This window comes from Stegostoma tigrinum, chromosome 19 (genome assembly GCF_030684315.1).
Source record: "Stegostoma tigrinum isolate sSteTig4 chromosome 19, sSteTig4.hap1, whole genome shotgun sequence".
In the NCBI taxonomy this organism is placed as follows: Eukaryota; Metazoa; Chordata; class Chondrichthyes; order Orectolobiformes; family Stegostomatidae; genus Stegostoma; species Stegostoma tigrinum.
The window spans coordinates 55,395,290-55,407,428 of record NC_081372.1 but is presented as its reverse complement, the minus strand read 5'-3'; the positions used below and the strand labels follow the sequence as shown (position 1 = coordinate 55,407,428).

Genomic DNA, 12,139 nt, shown 5'->3' with positions numbered 1-12,139 from the left:
GGTTGCAGATTTGTCTCCAAACTGACCTGAATTTGAGATAATTAAAACCTACTTCCGTAACCTAGTTAGTTTGTCCTTTTTTCTATTGTATAATGTGGGACAGATATACTAAAATATAACTTTTGCTCTATTTCCACTCTCCTCCTTCACCCCCTCCTCCACTTCTCTAAAGAAGCTGTCAAGAAATAACATGCATTTTTGTTATGTCCTTTTTATCCCCAGCGCTTGTCTTTATTGAATTGCTGTCTTGTTATTCTAGACAAATATGCCAGTCAGTCTGCACACCATTGAAGTTCCATAAATGGCAATGAGATAAAGACTCCGTTATCCTGCTTTGCTATTGCTGGTCAGGACGGGGCGGGGTGAGGGGGGAAAGATTGCTTCTGGCTCTTTCTCAGCTTAAAAAAATCAAGCACAATGCTTGGTATGCTAAAAGGCTAATCTAAATTATAGACAGAGTCTCTCGATCCAGAATCATCTGGCTTGGATGTGGGAGTGCTTTAACGCGCCAAACTACACTGTTGTTTTTCACAGAGCAAAACATCCTGGAACTTGTGAAGATTAGGAGATGAAATAAGTTCACTTGCGTGGTCAAGCTTGATATTGAAATCATGTCGGGTTTAGCAGAGGTTTCTACATTCATAATGCTTTGACAGCGTGAGCGAGACCATGAATTGGAGTCACAGTTAACCAGTCTCGATTGCAGGAAAGTGGAGGTGGGGTTGGGCCATGAAGAAGCATGCATTAGGTAATTTATTTAGTGCAGAACATGGAACACACACAATGAGTGTGACAGTTTGTTAGGGGGAGCAAAAGACTATTAGTTAGCCAGGTGAAGGTGACCATTCAGTGCTCTCTGATCAGCTGATCTCAGAGCCACTTTTAATTATTGAATTTACTTCATTGGGCTTTGTCTTCATTTGCGCTGCACCTTTATCAGTACCTTTCTCTTTTTCGGGTCAGGAGTAATGAAGAGTATTGTGAATATCCAAGAATGGCCAACTAAGCTGAGGGTGTCACCTCTGTGGTTTGTGAGGTGAGCTACAAGTTTAGGAGGTCTGAGGTGAGGTATTCAGTGTCGTGGGGGGGGGGAAGGTGAAACTTCTGAGGTTAGGGATGGGTGTTGCAGGGTTATGGGGGTGTGCTGTAGATGCTAGTAGTACTAATTTATCTATATGGGATGCCAGGGTTGTTGGGACAACACCCCAGACCGATCTTTGGAGTTAGAAGATTGAGTTATTTATGAGAAACTTTTCTGTTTTGAAATGAATCCTGACCTGATGAAGGAGCAGCACTCCGAAAGCCCTTGATTTCAAATAAACCTGTTGGACTATAACCTGGTGACATATGATTTCTGACCTTGTTATATGGTCCATATATAAAATTTTAGTCTATGTCCCAGCATCTATTTTCCTCCACAGATTTTTACTTTATTTAAAGAAATGTAGCCAGAATGCCTTATGAGTGATTTTCAAAGTTATAAACTGGAGTTTTCTTGTCATTAGCGCATCCTTCACTTTCACAAAATTACTTTTTGACTCTTCTTGTCTAACCTGTGCATCACATCTATTATGTACTGTTATATTTTGTCTTAATTAGGCATACTTATTGACTTGTTCCAGTGCTGCTCCATTCACTTCAAACTTCATTCTAGTTTCTTCAAATGTATTCCTTCAACCGTTGTTTTGGTCTGTATGATGTTCATACTCAATCCATATTCTCCATTTCTAGACTTTACTTGACCTACAATATTTTACAGGGGCTGTTCTGATTTTGCAAGCAGTACTGTGTTGGCAGTATGGCACAAGTTCACATTTTTGCCACTGAGTTTTATCGCTGGATCCATATTTAATGCTCAGTCGACAACAAGGTTAGAGCTGGATGAACACAGCAGGCCGAGCAGGAAGGCTGACGTTTCGGGCCTCCACCCTTTTTTTAGAAAATGCTTAATATTTGTTCTGCCCCTTAGATTGAATAATTTTGGTGATAGGAGTACAACAAAGTTGTGTACTCTTTTCACTTTGAACACTCCTGATATGCACCATTATTCTTTTATGAACCGGGGCTAAGCCACACACCTTTACTGTGAATGTTGCATTTCAGCAACACGCTATTTACTTTTGGTGATGACCGTGACCAACAGCTTTCCCATAGTATATAGAGCATATGTAAATGTTCACTTCAAGATGTTTATCAAAGATTGTTTTTGGGTTAAATATTCTTTCTGTTGCTGCTACCCCATATATAAATCCAGACTCTCTCATCAATTCCTTTAAATGTGCTTTTATTCCTTCCTATTAGGTATTTCAAGATCACCTTAGATAACTCATTAAACTTTTGGTTCGAAAACAATCACACTCCATAGCTTTAGGCTTCTTCAATGACTTGATGAATAACAAATGTCACAAGCCACTTGAAATGTATCTTAATATATGTATGTGATCACAAATTTGTTGTCAGTTTTAGTTAATGTTTCTCACTCTTTCCCTGTATAATTACAGCAAGACATCCTTTTACCTGTACCCAAATCCTTGCAGACCTGCTGAATTTTCCAGCATTGATCGTTCTTTGCCCTGTTCCCCCTACAGTTTGCCTTCATTACTGCTTGCTACACTCATGTGCTTATCTGCAGTGACTGGTGCACCAAGACACCCAGGCCTCTTCTGAATATTCCCTTCTGTCAATTTATAGCCATTCAAATAATAATTTGCCTTCCTATTCTTGCTACCAAAATAAAGTTTAAAGAGTCTTGGAAGATGATCACCGATGCATCCAACATTTCTGGGGCCCCCTTCCTTAAATCCTCTGGGATGTGGGTTATCAGGCCCTGGGGATTTATCAGTCTTCGATCCCATCAATTTCTCCAAGAATACAGATCTACTTCAGTTTTTCCCTGTCATAAAGCCTGTGATACCCATCACTGTGGGTGCATTATTTGTGTCGTCCTTTTTGAGGCAGAAGCAAGGTATGAATTTAGGTCATCAGCCATTTCACAAATCTTTTTCTCTGTACGTACCTATAAAAAATTTTATGGTCAGTTCTTATGTGCCCCGCAGGTTTACCTTCTATTTTCCCCTTTTTAATCTATTCCTTGGTCCTCCTTTGCTGACTTCTAAACTGTTCCCAATCCACAGGTCTGTTGATTTCTTTTCCTTGGTAATTTGTTTGACTTTTTGTTTTGCATCCAATACTATCTCTAACTTCCCTGTACCAGATAGGAATAAACAGTTTTTGCAGTTCACCCATTCATTCTTTAAATGTTTGCCCTGTCCATTGTCATTTCCCATCATCATAGTCAACTCATGCCTCATATCATCATAGTTTTTCTGATTAACTTTGAGGATCCTAGTCTCTCAATCTACTACCTCACTCTTCATCTTGGTGAAGAAATCTATCATCTTACAGTCACTCAACCTCAAGAGATCTCTCGCAACTGCATTACTAATTATTCCTTTCACATTGCAAAGTACCCTAGGATGGCCTGTTCTCTAGCTGCTCCTTTAATGTGTTGGTCCACAAAACCTTTCCGCATACACTATGGTATTGTGACTAAGTTGATTTGCCCAATCTACATGCAGATTAAAAACACCAAAAATTACAAATGTTCCTTCATGGCACACATCTCTGATTTCCTGTTTAACACATTTCCAACAACATCACTGCAGTTTGCTGTCTGTATGTCCCCACTAAATTTTTTTTTGCCCCTTGGAATTTCTAAATTCTACCCCCACAGATTCTACATCAAGCTAATATCTTCCCTCAGTGCTGATTTTATGTCCTCTTTAACCAGTAATTTGACTCCATCCCCTCTTCCTTTTTGTCTGTCCTTCCTACATACCGAGTACAAATGGACAGTCAGTTTCCATCCCTGGCCACCCCGCAGCCATGTCTCCATAATCCCAACCATATCTGCATGGTTAGTTCATCCACTTTACTTTGAATGTTACTCATGTTCAGTCACAAACTGTCAGCGTTTTATTTTAATGTTCCTTGTCTCATTCCTCCTTTTGTTTTCCCACTATGACCTTGTTTGATTTTTGCCTTTTAATCATCCATCTTTCACTTCTCTTATTCCCCCTTTTCTGTCGTTTGGCCTTGCCTTTGATACTGCTTCCAGTTCTTTTATACTGTTCTGAATGTTATTTCCCTGTTACAGAATCTAGTTGATTCCTGAATTCACAGCCTGGATTTCTCCAAGTGTGTAGTCTGTTTGGCTGCTCAACGATAGTGTTCTCAGCATCATTCATTTTGAGAACAAAGTCATATCCGTCTCTTCTTCCCTTTTCCAATTTCTCAATCCAAAGCCATATTAAAGTCCCTACACTGATATTTTTAGCTCTTAAGTCATCTCTTGCAACTTCCACGTCAATGAATCTTTTGTATCTTGTGATTTCTAGGATTCAAATTCATTCCTTTGTTTCAGTTCTCAAGGGAGACTGGATAGGCTGGGTGTTGTATTTCCTTGGAGTAGAGAAGGCTGGGGCGGTGGGCACAGAATCTGATTTGAGGTGTATAGAGTTCTGAGGGGCATAGATGGGGTAGATAGGGAGGAATGTTTTCCCTTGGTAGAGAAGTCAATTGCCAAGGGACATAGATTGAAAGTAAAGTGCAGCAGGCTTAGAGGGGCATTGATGGACATTGTTTGGACCACTTTTGGAGTGCTGCGTTCAGTTCTGGTCTCCCTGCTATTTCCCTTGCTATTGTTAAACTTGCAAGGGCTCAAAAGATTTACAAGAATGTTGATCAGAGATTATGGGAACTGCAGATGCTGGAGAATCCAAGATAACAATGTGTGAAGCTGGATGAACACAGCAGGCCAAGCAGCATCTCAGGAGCACAAAAGCTGATGTTTCGGGCCTAGACCCTGTATCAGAGAGGGTTGAGGCCTGAAACGTCAGCTTTTGTGCTCCTGAGATGCTGCTTGGCCTGCTGTGTTCATCCAGCCCCACACTTTGTTATCTTCTATTTATAAGAATATTGTTGGGATTGGAAGGTTTGAACTATAAGGAAATGCTGAAGAGGCTGGGGCTTTTTTTCCCTGGAGTGTCGGAGACTGAGGGGTGAGCTTATAGAGGAATATAAAATCATGAGGGGCATGGATAGGGTGAATGGCCAAGGTCTTTTTTTTCCAGGGTGGGAGAGTCCAAAACTAGAGGGCATAGGTTTAAGGTGAGAGTGGAAAGATTTAAAATGGATCTGAGAGGTAACTTTTTCACACAGAGGATGGTGCGTGCATGGAATGAGCTGCCAGAGGAAGTGCTGGAGGCTGGTACAATTTCAGCATTTAGAAGGCACCTGAATGGGTACATGAATAGGAAGGGTTTAGAAGGATAAGTGCCAAATGCTGGCAAATGGTTAATTTAGGATATCTGGTCAGCACGGACAAGTTGGACTGAAGAGTCTGTTTCCATGCTGTACACCTCTATGACTGTGACTGATGCTGTTTTCACCTCGTCCTTTGTGGGCATCTGGAATTCACTGTCTAACTCACTGTACTAGAGACAGGAACCTACAAGATGTATGACAATTTGGATAAGCACTTGAAGTGCCATAGTGTAAGATTACAGGCCAAGTGCTGGAACATAAGAGTAGATTAGACGGATAATTGATGATTGACGTGGACATGATGGGTTGAAGAGCCTTGTTCCATGCTGTAAAAATTATGACCTCACGACAAGTAAAGTAAAATTCCTGTTTCTTTTATCTGCTTAGTTTTTATTTGCTCCTGCAAGTCCTGTGTGGTCTTTCTATGACCTTTACACAGTTATGAAGCTTTCCTGAACCCGATATAAAAGTTCTTATGTTCAATGTACCTATTCTCAAGAAGCTACATCTTCCACTGGGTATAACAGGCCCAGCAGCTGACCTCTTGTTTCAGTTTTGGGTGACTTTGACATATATTTATAGGTTATATCTTTGAGTAAGAAGTTCTCCATCTGGTCGCTATTTACAAACGAGTTGGTTGTAGGGGAACCATACTGTTCTGTACCTTCTGTCATTTGACTGTTACCTTCCATGACTAATTCTGAGGTTAGTGAGGCCCAGCTTCTTCACAAGAGGCTGGCCACATTGCCTTACTGATCATGGTGAAGACTGTGGCCTTCGGTGTGTCACACAGCTTGCTGGTCTCTTTTCTGAACTGTTATCCTACTAACTTATTAGGACCTTCTGTCTCCTCCGCTGTTTCCAGACAGGGGCACGTTAGAAGTGGTAACGTCCTACACTGCTGGTCTCTGGTGTGAACAACCAATTACTTGTAGCTGTAAATCAGACTTTGAGAGTTGTGGGAGATTAGTCTCTCTTGCCTACATCTATTTAATGTGGATGTGTGTCTTGGTAGGGGATCAAGGCTACTAGAGTCCTAACCCTCGCAAACCTCTTCCTTATCCTTCTGACATGATTAAAGCAGACAGATTCCTTGGACTTACATTTAAGTCGTCATTGGACAAGCATAGGGACGTACATGGAATAATATAGTTTAGGTGGGCTTCAGATTGGAATGGCAGGTCGGCACAACATCGAGGGCCGAAGGGCCTGTACTGTGCTGTTATGTTCTATGTTTTATGTGTGGCTTACTGTCTCAGTGTTTAGCACTGGTGCCTCACAGCACCAGAGACCTGTGTTTAATTCCAGCCTTGTGTCAGTGTGGAGCTTGCATATTCTCTCTGTGTCTATGATGGTCTCCTCCAGTTTCCCCCCACAGTCCAAAGTTGTGCGTACTAGGTGGGTTGACCGTGCTAAATTACCCGTAGTGTCCAGGAATTTGCAGGCTGTGGATCAGTAATGGTAAATACAGGGTTAAGGGGATATGGTGGGGATCTGGGTCTGGGATGCCCTTCAGAGATGCAAATTCAGTGAGCTTTAACCTCTTTCTGCACTTTAGGGCTTCTATGATTCTAAAATGTGTGGTCTTTAAGGAGGTAAAGTTGTTGATTTTGGGCTTGTTTATGCAGTCCGCTTAAGTGTGTAAATTTACAGTTTAACCTGGCTCTCCATTGCATATGCTTCACGCATTGACTGCTAGCTTTCTCCTCAAAAAACACCTTGCTGTGTTCCCTTATCTTACTCTGCCATTATCACATTAAAGCTGAATTTTCTTGCCTCTTCCTTATTAACTTTGTGTTCTTTACCAGTTGTTTGTTACCTCTACATTCTGCATCCTCCACACCTCCAAGGCAAAGAATCTTCAAAGCCTCCCAGATCTTCACTTTATTCTACCACTGCAATGATTGAGACTCTAGTTTCCTAGTTTTTGCCTGTGCTTATTTCCAAGCATGCTGAAGCAAACTTGAAGTGTGGGTGTGCACCTCTTTTTCAGCCTTTGTTTGGATACCCTCTCATTGTTCACATTTCTAATGTGTACCCAGTACTGTGTGGATTGTATTGAACGCGGATCGCAGCCCAAACAACATGGTACTGAGCTAGCAACCCAGAGGTTATGGGTGGCATCATCTGCTGTTGCTGGTTGTGAGCTGGGGCTGGAAAGTGAAAAGAAAGGACATTTACTTAGGCAGGTGGTAACGTACTCCACTCCATCACCATCCAACCACCATCAGAAATAAGTTCTGGGGATGGGGAAGGCCCGTGGTCAGTCTTGGTTGGGGGTTGGGCAGTGGAGTAAGTGGATTTCCATATTGTGTGATTTCTATAAAACTGTGTGAAGGTTCGACTCTACCTTGTAGGGAACTGCTGAGTTGGAAGAAATTGGATTGAAGGTCTTTTGGTGGTGGTTAAATGATGCCAAGATAAGGAGGAAGAGAGCCTGATAGACGTAAGCTTCTCCAAAACATTGGGAAAGAATGACTGTTGAGCAGGTTCTTGGCTTTTTTTTTGCTTTTCCTCCTTTTCAGCCTGTACTACGATGCATAAATTAATAGGCATTAAATATGTTTGTCCTGTCTCTGTATCTTGGTGAGGCCAGATGTTAAACTGTAGGAGTGTTGAATGAATCTATTACTTGCTCACTGGAATCTTGGCTGTGGAATCTGGGAACTGACTATTTTTTATTAAATATTTTTCTATTCTTCCTCCTCCTGATGGAGATCCCATCCCATCACAACTCATACTGGGGATTTAAAAATGAAAGTCATTGCAATGAGAGTGGATGCAGTTCAATGGAGCATTTGGCATGATTGGTGTTGTGCAGTCCAGTGGTTGGACGGCCCAAAGAAAATCCTTGTGAACGCCCCCCTCCCTAAAATCTTGATTTTTCAGGGGTTGCTGTGTAGAGGTAAATGGGTAAAGATTGGTAATTGCAAGCCTGCAGCAAGTTTACTGCTTGGTCATATCAGCCTTGACTCAGACCCTAACAATTTATCTTCAGAATTCAACATCCCAGATTGCACAAGCATCTCCTGCCCCTGGGATTTGAGTCACTCCAGTCAATTTGTCTATTTAGGGCTTTGTGCCTAACATCTAACATCTTTTGTATCATTCACATCATAACTATGAAACACATATCATTGATGTAGAAAATCATACTTCTATTTCTTAATAGTAGAAAGAAGATTATAATATTGTTCAATGGTTCACTCAACTCGCTTTCCCACCTGGAAGTTGTGAAAGGATGATTCTTAATTTTGTTTTTGGAGCAGCCCCCCCGCCTTATCTGAGTTGAGAGGCTGCAGACAAGTCATAGGTCGCAAGCTGTAGTGTCTTTGTCAGGTTTCTAATGATCTGAATTAATCCGTTTCCATTCACCAGAAGCTTAATTCTGCGGGTTCATATATTTATTTTTTCTGTTCTCAGTTTGTTTTTTTCAGAGGAGTTGCTATCATCATTTCTGGTGACAACAGTCCCCTCCCCTCTCTCCCTTTCCCTCTCCCAAGCCTAAATAAAATGAGCACCATCATGGTGCAGTTCCATAGCTATTAAACAGCCCGATGGTAGGTCACAGAAGTGGACGATTAATCTTTCAATGGGGAATTTGATATAACCTCCAATAAGGGAGGATTTGTAAAGGTATGGGAAAGGAACGGGGGAGCAGGACTAACTGGGTGGCTGTTTCTAAGAGCTAGCCCAGGCACAATGGGCTGAATGATCTTCTGTGCTGTGAGCTTAAACAGTGCACTGGCAGGCTACTCTGGTTTTGCATGTATCATGGGTAAAGCCTGCCTGAGCTTCGTTGTCGGGCATGTGTGGTTTCCAGCAGTGTGGAGTCTGTTAGCTCATTCTCCATTTTCCAGGCCAGGACCTAAGATCTACTGTAGCCCTCCTCCAGAGATTGGCTAACTCTCGATTAAAACTGGGTCTTCAGATCTGAGTTGCTAAGTTGCATGTTAAAGGGATAAATATAACCGGTTGGAAAGTGTTCAACTGTAGCTTTTTAATTTTACGTTGCTCTGCTGCGCAGGTTTAACCACTGATGTACCAAGGTGCTGGTGCATCCATTGGAGCTGTTTGAGAGCGCAAGCTGGACTGTTTGTCCCAATGCCGCCCCCATCAGACATCGTGAAGGTGGCGATCGAATGGCCAGGAGCCAATGCCCAGCTGATTGAGATAGACCAGGTGAGTGTCCAGTAGGTCTAGTCAACACTAGCTGGAAATCAGTAATGTTGACATTTGTAAGAAAGGGGATTATCAGAGAGCCTTAGTCTGATTATTTTGTGGGAGTAGGTACACACATTGAACTATTTTGAAGGGATATCCAGCGACAATGAAGGAATGGTGACATTGTTCAAAGCCAGATTGGTTACATGGCTTGGGAAACTTGCAGATGGTGGTGTTCCTGTGTATCTGCTGTCCTTGTCCTGCCAGGGTGGTAGAGATTATGGGTTTAGAAGCTGGTATTTAAGGAGGCTTGGTGTGTTGTTGCAGTAGATGGTACATGTAGCTGCCACTATGTGTTGGAGGTAAGGGGAGTGAGTGTTGAAGGTGAAGAATAGGGTGCTGATCAAGCGGCTGCTGTGCTGGATGGTGTCAACCTCTTTTGAGTGTTGTTGGAACTGCATTTGTGAGGTGAGCAGAATTGTGCCTTGTAGATGGTTGACAGTCTGTCGCACTTTTCTGAGACTGTGTTTGATACTACAGCAGAGTGTAAGATGCTACGTGACACACTGCACAGACAGTTTTGAACTTCCTATCGATTGAGCTTGGGGACTGTAAATTTGATGCTGGTTTGGAACATCTGGGTGGAGAGGCAGCTGGTTCTAGGAAATCACACATCACTGCAGGCAGCGTGTTTGCCAGCTGCTACCTGTTAATGAGATTTATTTTTCATATGGATCAAGCTAAAGCTGCTTGGTTGGACCCTGCTTAATCAGAATGTCATCCCTTCAGCAGCGAACTGTTGAAGTAAGAGTGATACATTAGGGTTTGTATTCTTGATTGTTGTCTGTTTACTCCTGCTGACTCGTATTGTTGTGTTAATTTAAGGTGAGGACAAGATCTTGCTTAATTGTGATGCCCCTTGCATTGTTTCAAATCAATACTCTTGTACATCAACCACATGTTTCAGTGCATTGGTCGCGGTGCTTTCAACTCCCTATATCCCGAGCACCGCAAATCCTTTCGTTCTATGCTTTACTATCTCCTTTTATGGTGCTTGTTAAAACACAACCTCTTTCACCAAGTCTTTTGTCACCGATGCTTATGTTTCTTGGTGCCCCTCTTTGTCTGATTATGCTTCTGTGAAATGCCTTGGGATGTTTTACTACAATCTAAATGTGGTATGAATAAATGCAAGCGGCTGTTGCTGACAGTTGCTGTTCTTTAATTACAACCACTTAAAGGGGACAACTGTGGATACATGAAATAAACAAAACAACTGAGTGTTGTGTGCTGGTGATTTTTTTTTTAAAAAAAGTTATTCACGGGATGAAGGTATCTCTGGCTAGGTCCAACATTTATTTCCTGTCCCTAATTGCCCAGAGGGCAGTTAAGAGTCAACCACGTTGCTGTGGGTCTGGAGTCACATGTAGACCATGGCAAAGATGGCAGTTTCCTTCCCTAAAGGACATTAATGAACCAGATGGCCTTTCCCAACAATCAACAATGTCTTGTGACGCTTACACATTCTTCCCGTGTCTGTGGGTTTCCTCCTGGTGCTCCGTTTCCTCCCACAGTCCAAAGATGTGCAGGCTATGTGGATCGGCCATGCTAAGTTGCCCGTAGTGTTCAGGGGTGTGTGGGTTATAGGGGGATGGGTCTGGGTGGGATGCTCTAAGGGGCGGTGTGGACTTGTTGGGCCGATGGACCCGTTTCCACACTGTAGGTAATCTAATCTAATCTAAGTTTCATTAGATTCTTAATTCCAAATAGTTTATTGAATTTAAATTCCACCATTTGTCATGATGGGATTTGAACACGGGTCCCCAGAACATTACCTGGATTAAGAGTCTAGCAATAAAACCACAAGACCGTTGGCTCCCCTGGGAGGGGCTGAATGTTACTGTTCAGCAGGTTTGCCTTTATTCTACAATGATTGACTTTCCTTGTCCACTGCCTGCGAAGTGTGCGAGGAAACTGGGGGTCATGGTGTTGTGTAAGGACCTTTCACTGCTGGGACCATTGTTTAACCCCACACCTCACACACTGATACTCCAGTAGTTAGGAGAATACTGCTTTTATATGCCCTCAGCTTTAGTACATTCCCACAGGCCTAGGCCACCATTCAAAACTAGATATGCCCTCAGCTTTAGTACATTCCCACAGGCCATGTGTGGGAGTCTTTGCCAACTCTTAGAGGTTCTGGGTTAAAATTTGAGTGTCTTCAATGCAACTCCTGGCGAGTTTATGGCCATTGATTCAGGCTAAAGACTACTCTTTACTTAGGGAAGCTGATCAGGGAGCAGTAGTGTGTCATCCAGAAGAGGTGATAAGGATTGGGTTTGGTGGAATGTGGGTGAAGTTGACATGCACTTTAGGGGTCAGCTAGCAAGGCCACTCCATTGCAAATAATTAATACCAGCCTGGCCTGTGAGTGACTAAGGCCGGCTTGGAAAATAGACCTAATCCCTCAAGAATGCTTCACAAGAAACGAAACAGCGATATCTACAGGAGATTTTATCTTTTTATAGGATGTGGACATCACTGGCAAAGTCATCATTTATTTCCCAAATAAATGTCCTTAAAACAATAGTGTATCAAAAAGAAATTGACCCACTGAAACAAAATTGTGAAAATAGAACTGTTTGGGGTA

General features: G+C 42.3%; 1 protein-coding gene across 5 annotated transcripts in view; it reads left to right on the top strand.

Annotated features, from left to right (window-relative positions):
• Nucleotides 1-12,139, top strand: part of LOC125461403 (engulfment and cell motility protein 2) — a 255,761-nt gene that overhangs the window by 120,424 nt on the left and 123,198 nt on the right. For all 5 annotated transcript variants that reach the window (XM_059652861.1, XM_048550143.2, XM_059652860.1 and 2 more), the window contains one exon: nucleotides 9,353-9,507. In XM_059652861.1, coding sequence (XP_059508844.1) covers nucleotides 9,430-9,507 — 78 coding nt within the window. In that variant the 5' untranslated portion in view covers nucleotides 9,353-9,429. The remainder of the gene's footprint in view (nucleotides 1-9,352; nucleotides 9,508-12,139) is intronic.